The sequence below is a fragment of the Antrostomus carolinensis genome, unplaced genomic scaffold (assembly GCF_000700745.2).
Source record: "Antrostomus carolinensis isolate BGI_N321 unplaced genomic scaffold, ASM70074v2 scaffold13152, whole genome shotgun sequence".
In the NCBI taxonomy this organism is placed as follows: domain Eukaryota; kingdom Metazoa; phylum Chordata; class Aves; order Caprimulgiformes; family Caprimulgidae; genus Antrostomus; species Antrostomus carolinensis.
The window spans coordinates 239-20,087 of NW_010299031.1; the positions used below are offsets into that span (position 1 = coordinate 239).

Below are 19,849 nucleotides of genomic sequence, written 5' to 3' on the forward strand. Positions count from 1 at the left end.
GCAAGGTCTTGTGGTGGGCAGTGACACCAGGACCCTGATGTGCTTTGTGTCATGGTGAGGCCACCCCCAGGGTGCCAGCGGCCTGGGCTTGGTGGGGGAGCGATGTGTGAACGAAGCTCCCCTCCCTGGGAGGGAAGGTCCTGAACAGGCACCAGGCTGGCAGGATCCTGGGGCTTGAAGGAGTGTTGAAGACATCCAGGCACACTCTTAAGCACTCTCTTTCCTCCTGTCCCTTAGATGAACCATTTTCCAACCCTCTGGCCCCTGATGGCCACGATGTGGATGACTCGCACTCCTTCCACCAGTGAGTACGGTACAGTACTGGGGCACTGAGGCAGGATTATGAGACCCAAGGCAAATTTCCCCATCCTGAGGGTGGGAGTGACTGGTGCAATGCAGCCTTTGGGCTCCTTCCACAGGGACCCAGTCTGTCTGTTCAACCAAGGAACAAGTGACAGGACAAGAGGAAATGGCCTCAAGCTGCACCAGGGGAAATTGAGATTGGATGTGAGGAAGAATTTCTTTGCTGAAAGGGTTCTGAGGCATTGGAAGGGGTGGCCCAGGGCAGTGGTGGAGTCCCCATCCCTGGAGGGACTGAAGAGTTGTGTAGACATAGTGCTGAGGGACATGGGTTAGTCAGGGACTTGTCAGTGTTGGGTTAATGGTTGGACCTGATGATCTTAAAGGGCTTTTCCAATCCAGGCAATTTTGGGATTCTGTGACCCGTGTCCAACTCTACCATACAGGACGAGCTGGCAAACCCTCTGCCTCCTCAAAAGCCGTCAGGCTGCCAAAGCTCGTCAGAAGATGATGGTTTCTGTTTCCCCTCTTCCTTACAGGTCCAAGCTGACCAATGAAGACTTCAGAAAGCTTCTCATGACCCCGCGGGCTGCGCCAACATCTGCGCCACCATCCAAATCTCGCCACCATGAGTGAGTAGGACTCTCCATTTCACAGGACTGCGGGACAAAGCCTGGTTGCCTTCCCTCTGGGGTTCTGCTCCTGCCTGACACTCTCTCCCCCTGTGCTCTGCGGTGGAGTATTTAAAGGGACATTTGCTAATGAGCATGCAGACAGGGCCTGTGGAGCAGACGTCAGTACTTGCTTTGTGCTCGGTTCCGTGCAAGCTGTGTAAGTGTGTGTTAACTGGGGAAACAGATGGGTCAGGACTGCTTTAAGTAATAGCAAGTCTTGTATGGCTGTTAAGATGCTTCATGGAGGAGGCAGATTTACGTTTTGTTCTGTGGAAATCAGTGCTTTCCCTTCCTTTCCCTGGTGACAGAGTGGATTTAGGGAGAAATGGGACTGTAGTGTTCCCATCTTTGAGCATCTCGGTGCCCTGCTGTGTCTTGAGGGACTGTTCTGTCTAACTGACCATGTTTGTGTGGCTCTGCAGACTGTATGTGTTGTTTCTCACCTTTTTCCAGGATGCCCCGGGAGTACAATGAAGATGAAGATCCAGCTGCTCGCAGAAGGAAGAAGAAAAGGTAAATGGGGAAAGGAACATGTCAAGACTTGTCTTCACACATCATGTCCCTCCCGAGAGCTTCTGAGCTCTTGGGCTACCAAAGACAACTCTGAGTGACCTGCATTATTTTGGGTCTTTGGAGCCAACAACCGTGAGAAGAGCTCAGACTGACAGTCACTGCTTGTGGGAACAGATGTGGGAGGGCAGCAGCAGGATGGGGGTGAAGCTTGACCTCTGGAAGAAGCAGGGGAGTCTCTGCAGGTGTCTGGCTGAGCAGGGCAGTGGTGGGACATCTGTGCTAGTGTCTTTTGGGACACATCTGGGCAGCAGGACTGCACTCAACCTTTTCCCTTTGGAAGGGAAAACTGAGCTCCTCTTTAGAGAGACTTGGTACAGCAGTTTCATCTTGTCTGGTGTCCTCTAGGCATGTTGTGTCCCATGGTGCTTTAGGACATTTTTTAGGGAAGAGGTCAGGAGCAGAACAGACATGCGTGGCGGTCTTGGGGCTGTTACCTGACCTGCACATCTAAAGTGTGAATATGATGGTCTAACACCAAGCTGTTTTTCCAACCCCAGCTATTATGCAAAGCTGCGCCAGCAGGAGATAGAGCGTGAGAGGGAGTTGGCTGAGAAGTACAGGGATCGAGCCAAGGAGAGGAGAGATGGTGTGAACAAGGACTATGAGGAAACGGAGCTGATCAGCACAACTGCCAACTACAGAGCTGTGGGGCCGACGGCAGAGGCGTACGTGAGCGTGTGGCATGGCCCTGTCTTGCTGGTCCGCTCCAGAGGGACTGTCTTGTAACTGGCTCCATTTTTGTTGCCCAGGGATAAATCTGCTGCAGAGAAGAGGAGACAGTTGATCCAGGAGTCCAAGTTCTTGGGTGGTGACATGGAGCACACTCACTTGGTGAAGGGTCTGGACTTTGCGCTGTTGCAGAAGGTGAGCATAGATATCACCATGCTGCTCTTCTACCTGTCTGCTTCCACAAGCAGAGAGGGCAGGCAGAGGGTAGCAGTTGCCGCTTAGGTGTGCATCAGTCTTGTCAGTGTGGATTTCTTTTTCTGGGAGAGATTTATGAAGGGTTGGGGAACTGGTGGAAGTGGGCTTACTGGTTCTGATAGGCAGCAGTGGCATGGATTGATCTGTAATGCATGGATTTACTCTGTGGCCAGGTACGGGCTGAGATTGCCAGCAAGGAGAAGGAAGAAGAGGAAATGATGGAGAAGCCCCAGAAAGAAACTAAGTGAGTGGTTGAGGATTTTGCACTCCGGAGTGCAGCTGCCTCCCAGGGAGAAGGATGCAGAGGAGGCATATGCTTAGCATAGTACTTCTGTTTTCTCTTTCTATTCAGGAAAGATGAGGATCCGGAGAACAAAATTGAATTTAAGACCCGGCTGGGTAAGACTGTGTGGATGTGGCTGTTCCCCACCTTGTGTTGTGCCATAAATGTGGGAGAGATCCCGGAGAGTGAATGGAGGAATGAAAACCTTTAGTCATTGTAGGGGGAGTCTGAGGTGTAGGCATCCTGAATTTGAGCGCTGGAGGAAGCATACCTCTTAGGAGGTGATTTTGGTGTTTCTCATAAATTAAATATGCTGTCCGTTGCTCTTGTAAGAGCAGCTCTCCCACGTGTTTTCTTCAGGTCGCAACATCTACCGCATTCTGTTCAAGAACAAGTCCTACGAGCGGAATGAGCTGTTCCTGCCGGGGAGGATGGCCTACGTGGTAGATCTGGATGACGAGTATGCCGACACCGATATCCCAACCACGCTGATACGGAGCAAGGCTGACTGCCCCACCATGGAGGTACCCAGCAAGCATCCAGGTTGCCTTATGGCATTGGTCTGAATTGGCCAGAGCAGGTCTTGCCAGTAGGGGTTCTGTGATGAGAGAGTCATCCGTTTCCTCGCGGATTTCTCTTTCAGGCACAGACCACGCTGACCACTAATGACATTGTCATCAGCAAACTGACACAGATCCTCTCCTATCTCAGGCAAGGGACCCGCAACAAGAAGCTCAAGAAGAAAGACAAAGGTAGGAGCTGAATCAAGTAGAAGGACTTAGTGTTGGAAGCATATCCCGAGAGAAGGAGATGCATTTTGGTTTGCTGCATTCCCCTGTGCCATGAGGCAGTGGACTGAGAGAATGGTGATTTCCTATGGCTCCCTGAGCACTGTGTCCTGAAAGCAGGCTGTTCCCCCTCAGGGGACTGACTGCTGAGAAATGACAGCTGTGAGGGTGGCTCCTGCTGCTCTGGCCTTTCTGGCTAAAGCTCACTTCCTTGGGGAAATGTCCCATGTTGGGGAAGGATGTAGTGGCTTCCTAAGGGGGCTCAATACAATGTGTTAACTGAAGAGGGAGTCAGGAGGACACCCTCCAGGTCACCACTTTTGGGGCTTGGAAGCCAGATTGCAGACAGGAAAACAGTGCAGGTGGCAGAGTGGATGATGTGCCTCTTGCTGCTCTTGTATCCTTGCAGGGAAGCTGGATGAGAAGAAGCCCCCTGAAGCTGATATGAAGTAAGTGCCTCCCTACCAAAGGCTGTGGGGTCACAGCTCTGCCTTAAGGAGTGTCTTTTTTGTCCAGCTCGGTTTGGAGAGGGCTGGGTTTAGTGCTTCTGGAGCGAGCTACCTCTTTTAACCCGTGGTTTGTAGAACAAGGCCCTCTTGGGGGCAGGACTAGATGACCTTTAAAGGTCCCTTCCAACCCAAACCATACTATGATTCTGTGATAGGGCTGGAGTCAAGCTCTGTTTTTCATTTCAAACTTGAGGCAGGTAAGGGCTCTCTGTTGTCCTGGTCTACCAGTAGCAGGTCCAGGCAGCAGAAGAGAGCAGAAATGCAGTGATACCTCTGACAGATGCAGAAGCCAGTTCTGGTGGGCATCCTTAGCTCTTGGTGTTGGTGCTTCGTGCTCTGTTATTAGGTTCCAGTTCAAATGGAAATGGTTGTGGCCTCTTCCACCACTCGTAACTGCAGGCTCTTTTCCGATTCTAGCATCTTTGAAGACATTGGGGATTATGTGCCCTCCACTGCGAAGATGCCACGGGAGAAGGAGCGGGAGAGGTACCGTGACAGAGAGCGTGACAGGGACCGAGAACGTGACAGGGACCGTATGAGTGATCATGAATGCGAGCGGGACAGGGAGCGTGACCGTGAGGAGGAAAAGAAGAGGCACAGCTACTTTGAGAAGCCCAAGGCTGATGATGAGGTAAGCTTCTGTTCATGAAGCCTGGACTGTCCCACCTGATCTGTGCTTTAGGGGAGTGTGGCTGTGGGGTTGATGTGGTCACTGTCGCGGAGGGACTCATGAAGCCGACTCAATATGAGTGATCATGAATCGATTTATTAGCCCGGATAACACTCATTTATACAGTTAGTTATGTCTATTAGGCATTAGGTGATTAGTGATTAGTTACATCATACTATTTAGGCATTAAATGATTGGTTACAATACTAAAGGTTGCGTTTACAGACTTGCATTGTTCTCTTACTTGCGGTTCTCAGAGTCAGTAAAAATATATCAGCGGATCCTGCTTGCCAAGCGCTACTTCTTCAAAGTTGTTTCACTTCTTATCCTGCGAGGCCAGCCTGTTCTTGCTAAACTGCACGTAGCAGCTAAACTGCATGTAGAGGAAAATTCCACTCAACTTATGTCAACTAGGGCCTACTAAAACAGGCTCTGATCGTACAATTGCTCAGTCGAACTGTGACCCTTATCCTTGAGCCATTCTTCAACAGGTCACCCTGGTGGCTTTGGGTGTCTGGTCATGCTCCCACACATGCCAGCATTAAGCTCTTGCTGATCTCTGTCTCTCTAGCCTAGGGCTGGTGGGTAGCTGAGTGCTTGTCCTGTCCTTCAGCGAGTAAGGCAGGACTAGCCCAAACCAGTAGCTTTTATGGTTCAGCTCTGTGCTTGCCACAGACAGTCTTAAAGTGGAGCTGCAAGTCATGCAGCACTGTCATTTGCCCTCGTTCCTGGCTGACACTGTATCTCTCCCTCTTCTTTGCAGCCCACAGACATCGACAAAGGTGAGTTAAGTGGTGTGGACATTTGAGTGAGGCTGGACACTTGAGTGAGGCCGGTTGCAGACTGCAGAACTGCTTGGCTTGTTGGCCTGCGTGAGCTCCCTGCTCTGACAGAGACTGCTGTGACAGAGGGAACCCTTGCTGTGAGGGCTTTGGGGTGAAAAGTCATGTGCCTGCAGGCTGGTGCGTGCCAGCTGAGTGTGTGTGCAGATCCTTCCTGGGCAGCAGAGCAGCTTGAACAACCTTATGTTGGCTGTAAGCTGAGGGGGGTTCAGGATCTCCTGGGATCCGCCTGCCCCTGTCTGCGCGTAAACTCGTTTGCTGCTCCTCGGTGTTCTCCTGGCTCTTCTCCTACCTCATGTGTACCCTGTCCTTCTCCCTGTTGCCCTGTCCCAATGACATGGTTGTGCAGAAAGGGGCTCTGCGCAGCCCCAGGTGTACTGCAGTGAGGTGTTTCTCCCCCAAAACTCAGCCTGCTGCTCTCTCTGTCCCAGGACCCGGCTCAGCCAAGGAGCTCATCAAGTCCATCAACGAGAAGTTTGCTGGAGCTACTGGCTGGGAAGGAGCAGAGTCATATCCTTTCCTGTCTGTTCCAGCCTGGCTGACTGCGGGGCCAGGCTTCCCTTGCCTTGCCCAAGCATGGCTGTGTGGCTGTCCTTCCTCACTTGGGAGGGCTCTTCCTCCTGTAGCTCATACGACAAAGATAAGCTCTGCAGCTTGCGATGTGGTTCTGTTGGGGCAGGAGATGGCTCTTTGGGGCTGTGCTCTTAGCTGTAAGGCCACGTGATGTTGCTTTCCTTGACTGTTGTCACATTGAAGAAGCCAGAAGACAAGAAGCAGCTGGGGGACTTCTTTGGCATGTCAAACAGCTACGCCGAGTGCTACCCTGCTACGTAAGGAAGCAGCAAGAAGCTGTGGTTTGGGAGCAGGGTGTGCAAAGGGGCTGCTGTTCTCTGGCAGCAAGAACTTCAACACCTTGTTCGGAGGAACAGGCTTGCCTTTGTCTGGGGTTGCAACCTACTGTTAAAATGCTTCCCAAGACCTTGGTTCTGGCAGACCTGGCCTTTTCTTACCTGGGCTTTGTTGTAAATGCTACTAGGAGTCTGCTGCCCCTCAGTGCCAGGGAGAGGCCAGGGTGGGGGGGGGCTCCCTGGTTCCCTGGTAGTTCATGTGCTTGTGCTCTGGCTGCAAAGCAGTCCCTCAACAGAAGAGGAACAGCTTTCAGCCTGCAGAGTCATCTTAGTGTTTGTAGTCTTGGTTGCACTTGTGGTACAGCTCACCTGTGTGGCCTGAAGTTGGAGGAACTTCTCTCTAGTCCAGGAACTGAGCATGTTCAGTCTGAGGCTGTGAGAGATGGCTCCAAGGTCCTGATCCATGTCCTGTGGACCTGCTCCAAACCCTTTCCCTGCTTTGCTTTTCTTTACAGAATGGATGATATGGCTGTGGACAGCGATGAAGAAGTGGACTACAGCAAAATGGATCAGGTATGCTGTCACCAGCTTCTAGGACCAGCCAGTGAACTAAGCATCAGTGCAGGCTGAGAGGATCCCACTGGAGAGGAGCAGCAGGTTGAATGCCCTGGAGCTGGGGGATGAATGTGTTTTGAGGTTTGCTGATCTGCTGTGTGCTTGGATCTGGGTGGGATCTGTCGTCCCAGGGAGTAAACATGGCACTTGACAAAGAGGTGCTGGGGAGGTGTCCTATTCCATCTCAACTCGCTCTTCCACAGAATCTGTCTGGGGCTTCTTGGGGAGGGGATCTCGGAACCAAGGCCAGACTGGGTGCGCAGTCCCATTGAACTGGGGTCGATGGGAGGTTGAGATGTTTCCTGGGTATGTGAGAAGCCCTGGCTGGTGTCAGCTGAAGGAGCTTCTCTGAGTTGTTCTTTTGCTGCAGGGTAACAAGAAAGGACCTCTGGGCCGCTGGGACTTTGACACCCAGGAGGAGTACAGCGAATACATGAACAACAAAGAAGCTCTGCCCAAGTAAGTGCAGCCCTTGGGATGGGCTGAGGAAGGATTCTGGGTGGGGGTGGCAGTACTGGCCAAACCCAGGTCCTGGGAGAGCTTAAATTGAGAAGGGGGTTCCTCTGGTGAGGACCTGAGGAGGAACTGTGGATCCTGGGCCTGGTGGCTTGTCTTTGCTCTTAGTGTCACTCTCAAGGACTCCTGCCCAGCTGCTGCTTTCAGAGGCCCAAGCTGGCTCTGGAGGATGAGCTCATGGCTGGGGCAGATGTGTCTGTTCCCCCAGCAGGCCATAGATCCCCTGTGAGCACTGAGCTCTGTCTCACTCCTTCCTCAGGGCAGCCTTCCAGTATGGGATCAAGATGTCCGAGGGACGCAAAACCCGTCGCTTCAAGGAGACAAATGACAAGGCAGAGCTGGACCGGCAGTGGAAGAAGATCAGTGCGGTGAGTGGCTGGTGCTGGGATATCAACTGCAGGCCAAGAGCTGCCAGCGTAGCCCAGAAGAGCTCCCACCTAGTCCTGCCCTCCCTGCCATAGGCACGGCTCTTGGGTCCAGCCCCCTGGGAGCAGTCATGACAGGGAAGCTTTTTGCACTGGGCTCTGGGGCACATGAACGTGTCCAAAACCAGCAGCTCTGAGCCATCCAAAGGGGCTTGGGAGGGATGAGGCATCTTTAGCAGATCCCTGTTTTCTAACTGGCAGAGCTGGAGGTTGTCCTGTCAGGGTGAGCTGGCTGTGAGCACCCCAACAGTAGGGGTTGGGCTAGGGGAAGGTGGGAAACAGATGATCCTTGATGGCCAAAATGGAGCAAAGGGGGAACAGGCCAAACTTTTCCTGACTTCAGGCAGCTTGTGGACAGGTTTAGCTGACATCAGCTTGCTCTGGCCTGGCTGCAGCTCTCCCTGGGTGTATCTTGCACCCTACAGCCCTTTTGCTGCGGTTGAGGGCAGCCATCTACCCTCAGGGTAACGGGCCTTTGTGCTTTCTCTGCAGATCATCGAGAAGAGGAAGAAGTTGGAGGCTGATGGGTTAGTGAAGTTGTCTGTGCTCTGGGCTCACACTGGGGCCTGGTTGTCTCCTGCCACCTCTCCCTGGGACTGCACCAGACAGACCTCCCTGCCAGCTCTCAGCAGTGGGGCTGAAAGGAGAGCAGAGAATATTTGATCCCCTGGGGGTGCTGCTGCCCCCTGCTCAGCTCAGCAAAGCCTGCAGTGCACTTCTCCCCTGGGCCGTGGGTGGGTGCTGAGCAGACCCCAGCGCGGGTGGTTCTTGCCCCCTCCAGCTGGGTGCCTTCAGGATTGGTTGGGCCCCCCCCACTGTTCGGTGGGGTGAAACTGGACCTCGGTGCTGAGCTCTGGAGGGGAGGAGGATGAAGCAGTCTGCTCTGCATCCTCACCTCCATTCTCCCCCTCTTTGTCTCTTCCAGGGTTGAGGTGAAACGGCCCAAGTACTGATGCCTCCAGTATCTTCTCCTCCAGCTCCTGGAAGCCTGGCCTGCTGGATGCTGCCTTCCCAGAGCTTGCTGGTGTGCTCTCCTTGCCCCCAATGCCATCCACTTTCTGGTCTGGCCTGGGCAGCACGTGCCCCCCAAGCTGGGCGCTATGGGGCTGTGCTGAGGCTCTCTTCCCCTCCAGTCTTTGCTGTAGAGCCTGTGGTGTGTAAATGTTTTAACTGTAATAAACCACATTAAATTTGTGTGAAGGTCTGTTTGTGTGGGCAGAGGGAAGGGGCCTGGGCTGGGCTCAGATCACCAGAGCTGCTGGTGCCCTGTGGGTCTCACAGGTCATGCCCTTGCTAAGGTTATTTATTGTGGGAGCCTTTTCGGGTGGGACCAGCAGCCCTTGTCAAACCCTGAATATGATTAGCAAATCAGCCTGTTTGGGAAATAATCCCAGCTGAGCAACCTGGGGGAAGAAATCTTAGAATCATGGAATGTTGTGAACTGGAAGGGACCCACAAGGATCATGGAGTCCAACTCCTGTCCCTGCACAGGACAATCCCAACATTCAGACCATGTGTCTGAGGGCCTTGACCAAATGCTTCTGCAATCTTGTCAGGCTTGGTGCCATGAGCACCTCCCTGGGGAGCCTGTCCCAGTGCTCCACCACCCTCTGCCTCAAGAACCTTTTCCTCATGGCCAACCTCAGCCTCCCCTGGCACATCTTCCTGCCATTTCCTCTGCTCCTGGTGTTGGTGGCCAGAGAGAAGAGATCAGCGCCTGCCCCTCCTCTTCCCCTTGGGAGGAAGTTCTAGACTGTGATGAGATCTCTTCTTAGTCTCCTCTTCTCCAGGCTGAACAAACCAAATGACTTCAGCCTCTCCTCATACAGCTTCCCCTCATAGACTGGAGAGAAGGATGCTTGGATGTGTTGAGGTGGGAGGAGGATGCTGGAGGCGGCTGATGCTGGGGTGCACATAGCAGGAGCTGGTGGTGCTGGGCCTGTGAGTGCTGCAGAGGGTGGGGGGACTCAAGGTGGGGGGACTGGGGAGGCAGATGCTGACAGTAACAGAGGGCGTGGGAGGCAGAGAATGGTGGAGGTGTTGGGCATGCTGAGATTGGGGTGCTTGTAGGAAGTGGGAACTACTGGAGAGGAGCAGGGAATGCTCCTCTGGCTGCTGTGGGAAACTGGGAACGTAGTGGATGTGTTGAGGCTGGGGGAGTCTGGATGTACTGGGAACGCCGAGGCTGAAGTTATTGAAGAAGGCCTGTTGGCTGGGCACGGCAGAGGTGGTCTTACCCCCAGCTCCCTCCTTGTTCCCTCCCCAGATCGCGAAGGAGGTGGCGAAGCTGCTGGAGATGAAGGCACAGCTGGGGGGGGATGAGGGGAAACACAAGTTTGTGCTCAAGACCCCAAAGGTAACTTCCTCGGGCACATGCCCTCGCGTGCCTCGCTGCATGCACGACCTGCTCGCACAGAGCCTGCCCCGCACCTGTGTGTGCAAAAACTCAGCAAAACCTCTCTAGTTTTGTTCTCATTTCTGTTTCCCTTTTCGCTCTTAGCAGCAAGGGATGGGTGAAAACATCCCTGACAGCATCTGACCCACACACCCTACTAACTGAAAGATTTCCTGATGCTTCTGTGACAAAGCAACCACTAGCTGGTGTGGTCTGGAAATTAAATTCCCTTTTGGTCAAGTTTTATTGTAGCTTCCCAGTGCTAGAGGTCTCATATCTGCCTGGATTGCACTGTTTGAAGTAAGGTCATGACTCACATCACCCCAATGAGCTGAGGGCTCAGACTCTTCAGCACTAGTAGCACTGACCCCACTAGTGCTCTGATGGATCAAGGATCCTCAAGCTGGTCCTGTTCGCGTTTAGGGGAAGGACAGAGCAGATGAAGCTGCTGGTAGGTTGGGTGAGCACAGAGTGGTGCCAAGTGCAGCTCTGCTGGTGCAAGGCTTGGTGTGGGGCAACTGCAAAGCATAAGCTGGCTAAAGAAACCCAGGTGCCTGGCAGTGTTTGTCCCAAGTGTTCAGCACATGTTGAAATGTGAGCAAGAGAGCTCTTGTGGCTTTTGATCATGCCTTAGTCTGTGGAAGTGGGTAATCCTGTTTACCGAGCAGCTCTGACCAGCTGTTGACCTTTTTGCGTCTTCTTGCAGAAGGCCCCTTCCTTCAGGGGCAGTTTTTCAGTCCCCAGGACCCTGAGAATAGTGTCCAGAATGGAATTTATGCTGATATTTTTTGTAACCTGAATGTTTCATCACTAGCAGCTGACTAGAGACCAACTACACTTTTGTGCTATGGTGTAGACAGTTATGAATGCCACTCATAAATAAAACAGGCTATGTTAATGCTACTGACTTAGGAAATACCTCAAAACTGTCTTCCTTGTCCATTTCCTTAATTGCATGTTTTGGGAAATGTAGCTGTGGTGTGAGACCTGGTAAATGGAAGAGTATTTCACTGTTTAAAGATGTGGAGAGAGGATTTTGCAGCTCTGTGAGTGCCAGAGAAACACAGCTGGGGTTTTCAGTCTGTCTCAGCCACGTCGGTGTAGTGCTGAGAGCTGCTCTTCGCCCTGCGACCTGCAGGTGGGGTGTTAAGAAGCACCTGCTCTCTGCTTCCTCCTGCCTGCCAGCTCCTAGAAAATGAAAGTGAGAGGTCTAGTTAATTAACAGTTAACTGTGTTGCTGACAGCCTAAAGGTGGTCATCAAAATAATTCAGTAACTCTTAACTAAAAGGGAACACATCCCAGTGAATAGTAGATAGGTGTTGCACTTTGAAAAGCTAATTTCTCTCTGTGTGTGTTTGGAAATTGTAGCACTGCTGGTTATTCCATGGCTTCAAAGCATGCCTGTCCTCTGATTCCACCTCTCGGGGTGGCTTGTTGTGCAGGGGTCTGGCTAATATGTCCGAATCGGAGCTGTGGACAGATCCTAGCTGTGCTGTCGTGATCAAAAGGACTGAACTCTCCGACTCTTGCATCTGTGTTAGCTCCTTTGTTTCCTGCAATGTGAAACTTCTGACTTAGGTTTAGTTCTGCAGATAGCATCTGAGCTGTGTCCTGATGTTTTCCAGTGTTTTTTGGTGCTGCTTTTTACCACCTCTCCTGATATGTGGTGTCTGGACCTCGTCTCTCTGGTTTTGTTAGCATCATGATAGCTTCTCCACATTGCCTCTCACGTCTGTCTCCACTGCATGCCTCTAACCCCGTGTGTTCTTTTCTTTTCCTTCTCTCACCCCAGGGCACACGGGACTACAGCCCCAAGCAAATGGCCATTCGTGAGAGAGTCTTCAATGCGATCATCACCTGCTTCAAGCGCCATGGAGCAGAAGTCATTGATACACCTGTGTTTGAGCTGAAGGTGAGTGAGGACACAGCAAGCTGGCTGAGCTGATGAGGATCCTGCAGTTGAAAGCTTGCGATGTGTTGAGGGCTGAGTTTTCTTCTTCCATCTCCTAGGTGTCCTCCCTTTCTCTCTTTGTTTTCTGTGTGCTCTAGGGCTGATCCCCTGTTACTGAAGATGCTGTTTGTTCGTGTGTCCTTTTGTTGTAGGAGACACTGACAGGGAAATATGGTGAAGACTCGAAGCTCATCTATGATCTGAAAGATCAAGGAGGAGAGCTGCTGTCACTGCGCTACGACCTGACAGTATCCACTGCCACAGCCAGTGCTGAGGGGTCTTGTCAACTTTGCTGCCTTCCTTTTGGGGCAGCGCTGTCCAGAGGGCAAGGGAGGAGGAGGGAGGGCAGTCTCTTGGCTCTGACCCCATGCTGACAGAGAGAACACGAGCAGGCAGGGTGGTTTGGTGGGCGCAGAACCCTTGCTCAGTTATTTACTGCTCGTTGCTTCTGTTCGGCACAGTAACGCTTGTACGTGGAGGTAAGGAAGGTCTGTATTGAGCGGGGTTTCTCCTGCAGCAGGGTACCCAGATGGCTGCTGTGGTACACAGCCCACACGAGACTGAGATCCCACCCAAGGTGGTGCTGGAAGATGCCTGTAGGAACACTCAATGGCAGCACCTACAGGCTGTGTCTTGGACAAGCTAGAGAGACCTTGGGGAGCTGTGCCACATCCGGTTGTTTCTTATCAGTTGCTTTGCCCCACGGGTGTGTGCTGCACTGTGCTGGGTGTTGGGGAGATAGTGAGGACCCAGCAGTGCCTGTGACTGGCTGGGGTGATCCCTCCCTGTTCCCATCCTTAACCCTGCCATCTCAGGTGCCCTTCGCTCGCTATTTGGCGATGAACAAAATCACCAACATTAAGCGCTACCACATTGCAAAGGTCTACAGGCGGGACAACCCAGCCATGACCAGGGGCCGCTACAGGGAGTTCTACCAGTGTGTGAGTCTGGCCGTGGACAGTGACACTGCTGAGTGGTTGGGCAGCGTTTGTGGGGACGTAGGATCAAAGGTTGTGTCACCCTGCAGTGGCGTTCCCTGTGGCTGTGGAAAGCTTAGGAGGATCCACTAATCTGCTCCTTAGCCTGCCCTTATGGGTGTGAAAATCAGCTTGAGAGTGGGGACAATGGCTGTGACAAAGGGCATTGGTGTATCAGGGAACTTTGTAACACAGCCCCCAGGTGTCCCGGGTATCTCTGTGGAGGAGAATCACAGACTGGTTTAGGTTGGAAGGAACCTTAAAGCTCATCCAGTTCCAACCCCCCTGCCATCAGCAGGGACACCTTCCACTAGACCAGGTTGCTCAAAGCCTCATCCAACCTGGCCTTCAACACTTCCAGGGAGGAGCAACCACAGCTTCTCTGGGCAACCTGGGCCAGTGTCTGACCACCCTCACACCAAAGAATTTCTTTTTCGCATCTCATCTCCATCTCTCCTCTTCCAGTTTCAAGCCATCACCCCTTGTTCTGTCACTCCCTATCCTTGTCCAAAGTCCCTCCCCAGCCTTCCTGGAGCCCCTTCAGGTACTGGAACGCCACTAGAAGGTCTCCCCAGAGCCTTCTCTTCTCCAGGCTGAACAGCCCCAACTCTCAGCCTGTCCTCATAGGAGAGGTGCTCCAGCCCTTGCATCATCCTTGTGTCCTCCTCTGGACTTGCTCTAATAGGTCTGCGTCCTTCTTGTGTTGGGGGAGGGCAGTTCCTTGCTCCATCCCACAGTGCTAGCTGGTGGAGGGGAAGAATTTCCTTCTGATCCCGAATCTGTCAATAGTTGAACTCCTGGATGTGTTAGCAGGACACATGAACCATGTGAGCAAGTGACTCAGCTGTAGCATATGCTACTTCTGTCCCATGCTTAGTCAATCTTTATTTCAAAGGAAGGGAAAAAACCCAGAGGCCAAATTACAGAACAGGTAAGAAGGCAATTTCCTTTGTGGCTTTCTCAGATGAGTGTGGTTGCCCCGAGGAATGCCTTTGTTCCATTGTACTAACACAGTCCCCAGGACCTCACTTTGCAAACAAATTCCTGTTTGAGAATATTCTTGTTTCATCATAAAACCTCTGTGGATACCTACCAGTTCCAGCTTGGTGAATTCCCATTTCCAGACAACTTGGGGGCTTTTCCTGCTGTCTCATCTGAAAGACTGTTCCAAGGTCTCCCTCCTAGGATAGCTAGCAACAGTCTTCTGATATCCAGGTTAAACCTACTTGTGTCTGATATTTTACTCCCTGTGCTGGTGCAGCACTTTAAAAGGTAGCTGTCATCCCTTGATATGGATTCTTCCCCTTTCCCTGATAAACATTTGGGAAATGTTTAGAGAAATCTTCCCCTCCTTATGCCACCTAAATCAAGCTCTGTTACCTTCTCTCCCTGGAGATACTTTGCTTCTTTGCTCAGCCTAGTAGCTTTTTCTGCATTTTTTCTTAAATATAATTCACCAGCCCTTGGTTGGCTTTTTTTCTCTGAGATTTCACTACCACATACAGTGGTAGTGGCACTTCCCTGGCTGTACCAGACCTTGACCAACTTCTTTGGGGATTGCATCAGCCTTTCTTGCACTCAGCTGATGAGGATTAACTGATGTGATCTCATCTCTTTCCTCCTCCATTGCCCCAATTTATTTTGGAAGCTTGGTGAAGCCATGTTGAAATGTATCTGCTTAATTATAATTATTCTTGTACTCAAAGTCTCGTTGAAGACTTTGCATTTGGGGATTCATAAATGTGAGTTGAGTAAGAGGTCTCTTGTTGCTACTGTGCTTTATTTCATTCTGAACATTGTCATTGTCTTTACTGTTTTCCAATCACAGGGTGCCATACTAAGAATCAAGGTGAAACATCTGGCATCTAGGTCATACCAAATAATTAGTTTTCTTCTCTCCTTCCTGATTCCTTTGTTCTATTTATTTACTGCTCATGATCTCTGCTATCACCTTTTTGTTGTTTTTCAAGGATCTCTGTTTCAAGATGTATCACACACCAAACTGCTGTGTCAGAGGCAAGGAGCAGGTCACACATCTCCAGAAGCAGAAAGCAGGGAGAAGCAGAATCACAGAATGTTAGGGATTGGAAGGGACCTCAAAAGATCATCTAGTCCCAGCCCCCTGCCAGAGCAGGAACACCTACAGTAGGTTACACAGGGCTGCATCCAGGCAGGTTTTGAATGTCTCTGGAGGAGACTCCACAACCTCTCTGGGCAGCCTGTTCCAGTTTCCTGTCACTCTCACCGTGAAAAAGTTTGGCTTCTTGCAAACTGCACCGTCCATGACACAGTGTCCAAACTCTTTGCAATGCAGTGGACATGAAAGCGCTGTTGCCTTCAATGAAAGAGGGTCATAACCCACATCCTGTCCCTTCTGCATCCTGTTGGCTCCCTTACATCCCATTTCTGTTGCTTTTTGTAAAGAAATTGCTGTTAGCAGCAGAGTTGAAGCTGTATTGCTGCAGCCACGCCAGTGGTGCTGAACTGCTCATTGCCTTTTCCTGTGCTCTAGGATTTTGACATTGCCGGTCAGTTCGACCCCATGATTCCTGATGCCGAGTGCCTGAAGATTGTGCATGAGATCCTGAGTGACCTGCAGCTTGGGGACTTTCTCATTAAGGTGAGACCAGGTTTCTCTGTGCCATGGTGAGAAGCAGTAGTCATTGTTCTGTGTTTTTTTGCAGCAGCACGTGTTCCCACCCTAACGCCCACTAAGGCCTGATCCAGAAGTTAATCCCACCTCTGTCTTCTCATGGTGTATATGCTAAAAGGCTGGACCTCAGCTCTGACTTGCCATTAGCTGGGAATGCAGGGAGGTTTCCTGAGGCTGCAGTTAGCTGAGTTCTGTCTAGCATTAACCACAGTCCCCTGCAAAATATCCAGCAGCCAACTAACCAGGTGACTTATCATATTCACTGCCTGCAGTGAAACATGGGCTCTGGCCCAGGATCCCTGCCCTTGTCCCAGCACCCGATGCCCCCTTAGCAGGGACATCTCAGTGCGTACGCTGTGTGGTCTGTAGGCTCCTGCCTTCCCACCAAGTCCTTTCTGGGGCTGAGGCCTCTTCCAGAAGAAGTCTCATGCCCTGCTGCAGGTTCAGCTTGCTATTTGCTTCAAAACATCTCTGTTACCTTGGTGTGGCAGCAAATGGTGCTGGTTGTGCAAGTCAGGTGGGATGGGGAAGGGTGTACAGCAGTAGGAGAATGAAGGGTAGGAGCATCTGATGTGCAGGAGGGTGATGGGATCTCTGAGAGGGACTCAGAGCTGGGTTGTTGCTGGGCTCTGCAGGGGAGGTGAGCAGTGCAGGCTGGGTGTTGTGCTCCCATGTGCAGTTCCCACTGGATGGGGGGGCCGTTACCTGCCCTTGGACCTGTCTGGGATGAGCTGAAGAGCTGTGCACAGGAACTGCCTGTCCAGCTGCTGTGTTTGGGCAGTGGTGAAAACAGATGCCTTTGAGGGTGAGAAGGTAGCCTTGCAATGGGGAACAGCAGAATAACCTGCCTGTGGTTATTCTTGTCTTCCATGAGCCACTGGCTGGTTCATGTTGATGCTGGAGGATTACAAACTTGCAAGCAGTCTTTGTTTCTGTCTAATTTAATTGTAGATGTTCTCACTACCCATGGAAATGTTGAAGCCAGCTGAGCTTTTGGCCCCGATTATCTACTATTATAGAGCATAATTAAACTATGGAATTCACTATACCATAAAACCACAATCAGATGTCCCTTTGCTCTCACACTGAGAGAGCAGGGTGACACACCGACTTAATCTCCTGAAGTATCTGTTTGAGTTTGTAGTTAATGACTTGCTCTCTCTCCCTCAGGTCAATGATCGGCGCATCCTTGATGGGATGTTTGCAGTTTGTGGTGTCCCAGACAGCAAGTTCCGAACCATCTGCTCCAGCGTTGACAAACTGGATAAGGTATGGGCTGGAGCCCTGGGCTGCAACTGCCGCTGCTGGAGTTTCAGTGAGTCTCTGTCCCTCTGGGCTGCTCTTACATGAGAACTGGCTGGAAAATGCTGACAAACATCAAATTGTTCTTGATCCCCAATTTCTATGGAGGGGAGGTGTGCAGGGCACAGCAGTCACACAGGAAAACTGGATCCTATGCTTTCTTCTCCAGGATCCCATGAGGTCCTGACAAATGTAAAGGAAGGAGGGGAAAATGCTCTTCACATGTGAAGAGCATCCCAAAAAACATCCCAAACCTTAGCCTTCTTAAGGTGCTGCTGCTTCTGAACCAGGATCATGAAACTTGCCCCAGACTGGGCCAGGGCATTGAAAACCCTTTTCAAATGCATCAAGTTCAGTCGGGTGATGTAAGGAATTAGAGTTATGTCCTGGAATCCTAGAACAGCCCAGATTGGAAGGGATCTCAAAAGATCATCTGGTCCAACCTTTACTAAAAGTTCAGACCTCCATTGCAAGGTGAGCATGATATAAACACTAAATCTCTGTGGTAATGCAGGAGAAGTGCAATCATAAGTGATAATCTGTAATCCTAGTCTGTATGGCAGTTAGCTTGCAGGTCAGAGGTCTGAGTTAAATGGAAATCCACAGGTGAGTAGGCTGCCAGAGTTCTTGTGTTGTCCAAGGCCCTGTTCCTAAATAGTGTCCTGCAAGCTGGTGCTATTCTTGATTGGTGATGTATCCCTGCCGAGGACACAGAGTCTGCAGCACGTGCGTGTTGCTGGCCAGGCTATTTCAGTATGATCAGGGCACCACTGGACAGCATGTGCCTCTGGCTGTTTGTGGGACCCTCAGGAGGTGGTGAGGAGCAGCCGCCAAAGAGAAGCGAGGTGGACATGTATGGATGAGGCTTCTATATTTTATCTGGAAGAAGAGAAAAGGATTTGAAGTGAGAAGGAGCAAGATCAGAAACACAGACCTGAAAAATAACATCAGCAGCACATGCCCGCCTCCCGGGCAGGGGAAGGCTGGTCTGCTTGGTGTTGTACTGCACTGTGTGCCCTCACAGCGTGTCTTCACGCTCATCTGTGGATGCCACCAGTGGAAGCATGCTTTGCTAGAAACAGGGCTCTTTGGGGCTGGCCTGGACTGGGTGGACATGGTCACAGAGACAACATGCTGCTCAGCACCATAATCTCTCTTCCTGGTGCTGTGAGATGGTGGTAACCCTTCCCACATCTAGTCACTTCTTTCACACCTCTGCTGATTTGGGCATGTAGCGCAGGTACTTTTATAAAGCATGCTGTCTGTAGACATTGTTTGTATGGTTTAGTCAGGTTTGGTGTGATGCAGGACAACCCTCTATGCGCAGCTGCTCCTGTAAACACAACACAGGAGTTACCCACAGGTTTGTGCTCAGCAAGCTGTCTCAAGAGCACTGGCTGTTGTGAAGGTCTGAGGGATTCAGGCCCTTATGTGGCCCTTAGGGAGGAGGGAAAGGTGGCAGTATAGGTACAGATTGTTATTTGCAGCTGATTGTCTTGACTGTAGGCCCTAGTGAGATATTAAAGATGCTGGAGATCATTCTATAAATGTGTATACAGTCCTCCAGTAATAGCTAATGAAGATGAACCTTAAAATAAAGTGAAATCTAGAAACTCAGTTTTCTTGTCTCAGGATCCGAAGTAGAATTTGAAGGCAAATTTCTGTGTGTTCAAAATCATGTAGGGGACGCTGTGGGCTGACTGCTTAAAGGGAATGCTCCTAATGTTCCTGTGAAACCCTGTTGAACAAAGCAGCGTGTATCTCATCTCGTGTTCACCTTGCCTTGTCCAAGGATGAACTGTGTTTTCCTTTGGAGGCCTCATCTGATGGTTGAATGAAGTCAACTAGAGGAAGGCTTACTTAAAGTCCTGTTAGCAGTGAGATCTATTGCAAAGGCATGACCAAAGTGTAGGTTTTTGGGCTGTGTATGTGTTGAAAAGCAATAGGAAGGGAGGACTGGGCTTTTTTAGAACAGGATAACTTCCTTGGTTTGGTACTGAAATGCTGTGATCTATCTCAGTTTAGCTGGGTATGATCAAGACTCTGGTTCTCTTTGACCCCTTGGTCAGTGGGAAAACTGCAGCGTATACATAAGCAGAAGCTTACATTGGGTTTTTGCATCACCCAGCCATCTCCTCACACCTTTCCAGGTGGTAGGCATGACAGGCAATACTTTTTTGATTGGTGTTTACAACTAAGTACCTAACTAGGGAAACTACAGCTGCAAGACATCTCTCACACTTGGTGCTTTTACAGTACCAATGTTTGATTCTGGTCAGAAATCCAAACCAAAGTATTTGTCCTGGGACTTCAAGTTTTTGGGCAGCTTTGCTGACTGCAGGGTTGGGATACAAAGAGACTGAGCAGAGGTACAAGAAATGGAGTTACAACCATATGACCATGCTCTGGAGAGCATTTGATCTGCTGCTTCTCTCATGCATCTCTTAACCATGCTGGTGGGATTCTGCCATGTAAAGATCTGTTCAGGGCAGATATGTCTGTTCATCTGTATTGGGCAGGATCACCAGAGACCTTCCCCAGAAGAGACCACATCCCTGGAGCAGCAGCTGATGTTCTTGTTTCCCCTTGCAGATGCCATGGGA

The 19,849-nt window shown here is 51.0% G+C and overlaps 2 protein-coding genes across 2 annotated transcripts; both read left to right on the forward strand.

The window, feature by feature from the left end:
- Positions 1-243: 243 nt before the first annotated feature.
- On the forward strand, positions 244-9,161 carry IK (IK cytokine). Its single transcript, XM_010162649.2, has 20 exons — positions 244-304; positions 840-932; positions 1,428-1,487; positions 2,045-2,212; positions 2,297-2,411; positions 2,645-2,715; positions 2,824-2,870; positions 3,115-3,278; positions 3,398-3,506; positions 3,952-3,991; positions 4,469-4,682; positions 5,485-5,503; positions 5,995-6,073; positions 6,313-6,393; positions 6,927-6,984; positions 7,397-7,485; positions 7,802-7,910; positions 8,460-8,494; positions 8,893-9,039; positions 9,084-9,161. The coding sequence occupies exons 2-19, from the start codon at positions 877-879 to the stop codon at positions 8,918-8,920; spliced, it is 1,542 nt and encodes a 513-aa protein (XP_010160951.2). The 5' UTR covers positions 244-304; positions 840-876; the 3' UTR covers positions 8,921-9,039; positions 9,084-9,161.
- A 1,074-nt stretch (positions 9,162-10,235) lies between these two features.
- Positions 10,236-19,844, forward strand: HARS1 (histidyl-tRNA synthetase 1; the record flags this gene model as incomplete). Its single annotated transcript, XM_010162650.1, has 7 exons — positions 10,236-10,323; positions 12,156-12,275; positions 12,467-12,562; positions 13,130-13,255; positions 15,804-15,911; positions 17,115-17,213; positions 19,839-19,844. Coding segments are annotated over exons 1-7 (615 nt in total), but the record flags the coding sequence as incomplete, so codon positions are not given.
- Positions 19,845-19,849: the final 5 nt, after the last annotated feature.

Coding starts and splice junctions, on each gene's coding strand:
- IK (XM_010162649.2), top strand. CDS start 877: ATGACCCCGCGGGCTGCGCCAACATCTGCGCCACCATCCAAATCTCGC. Junction 7,911..8,459: donor AGTGGAAGAAGATCAGTGCG/GTGAGTGGCTGG, acceptor CTTTCTCTGCAG/ATCATCGAGAAGAGGAAGAA. Junction 8,495..8,892: donor AAGAAGTTGGAGGCTGATGG/GTTAGTGAAGTT, acceptor TGTCTCTTCCAG/GGTTGAGGTGAAACGGCCCA.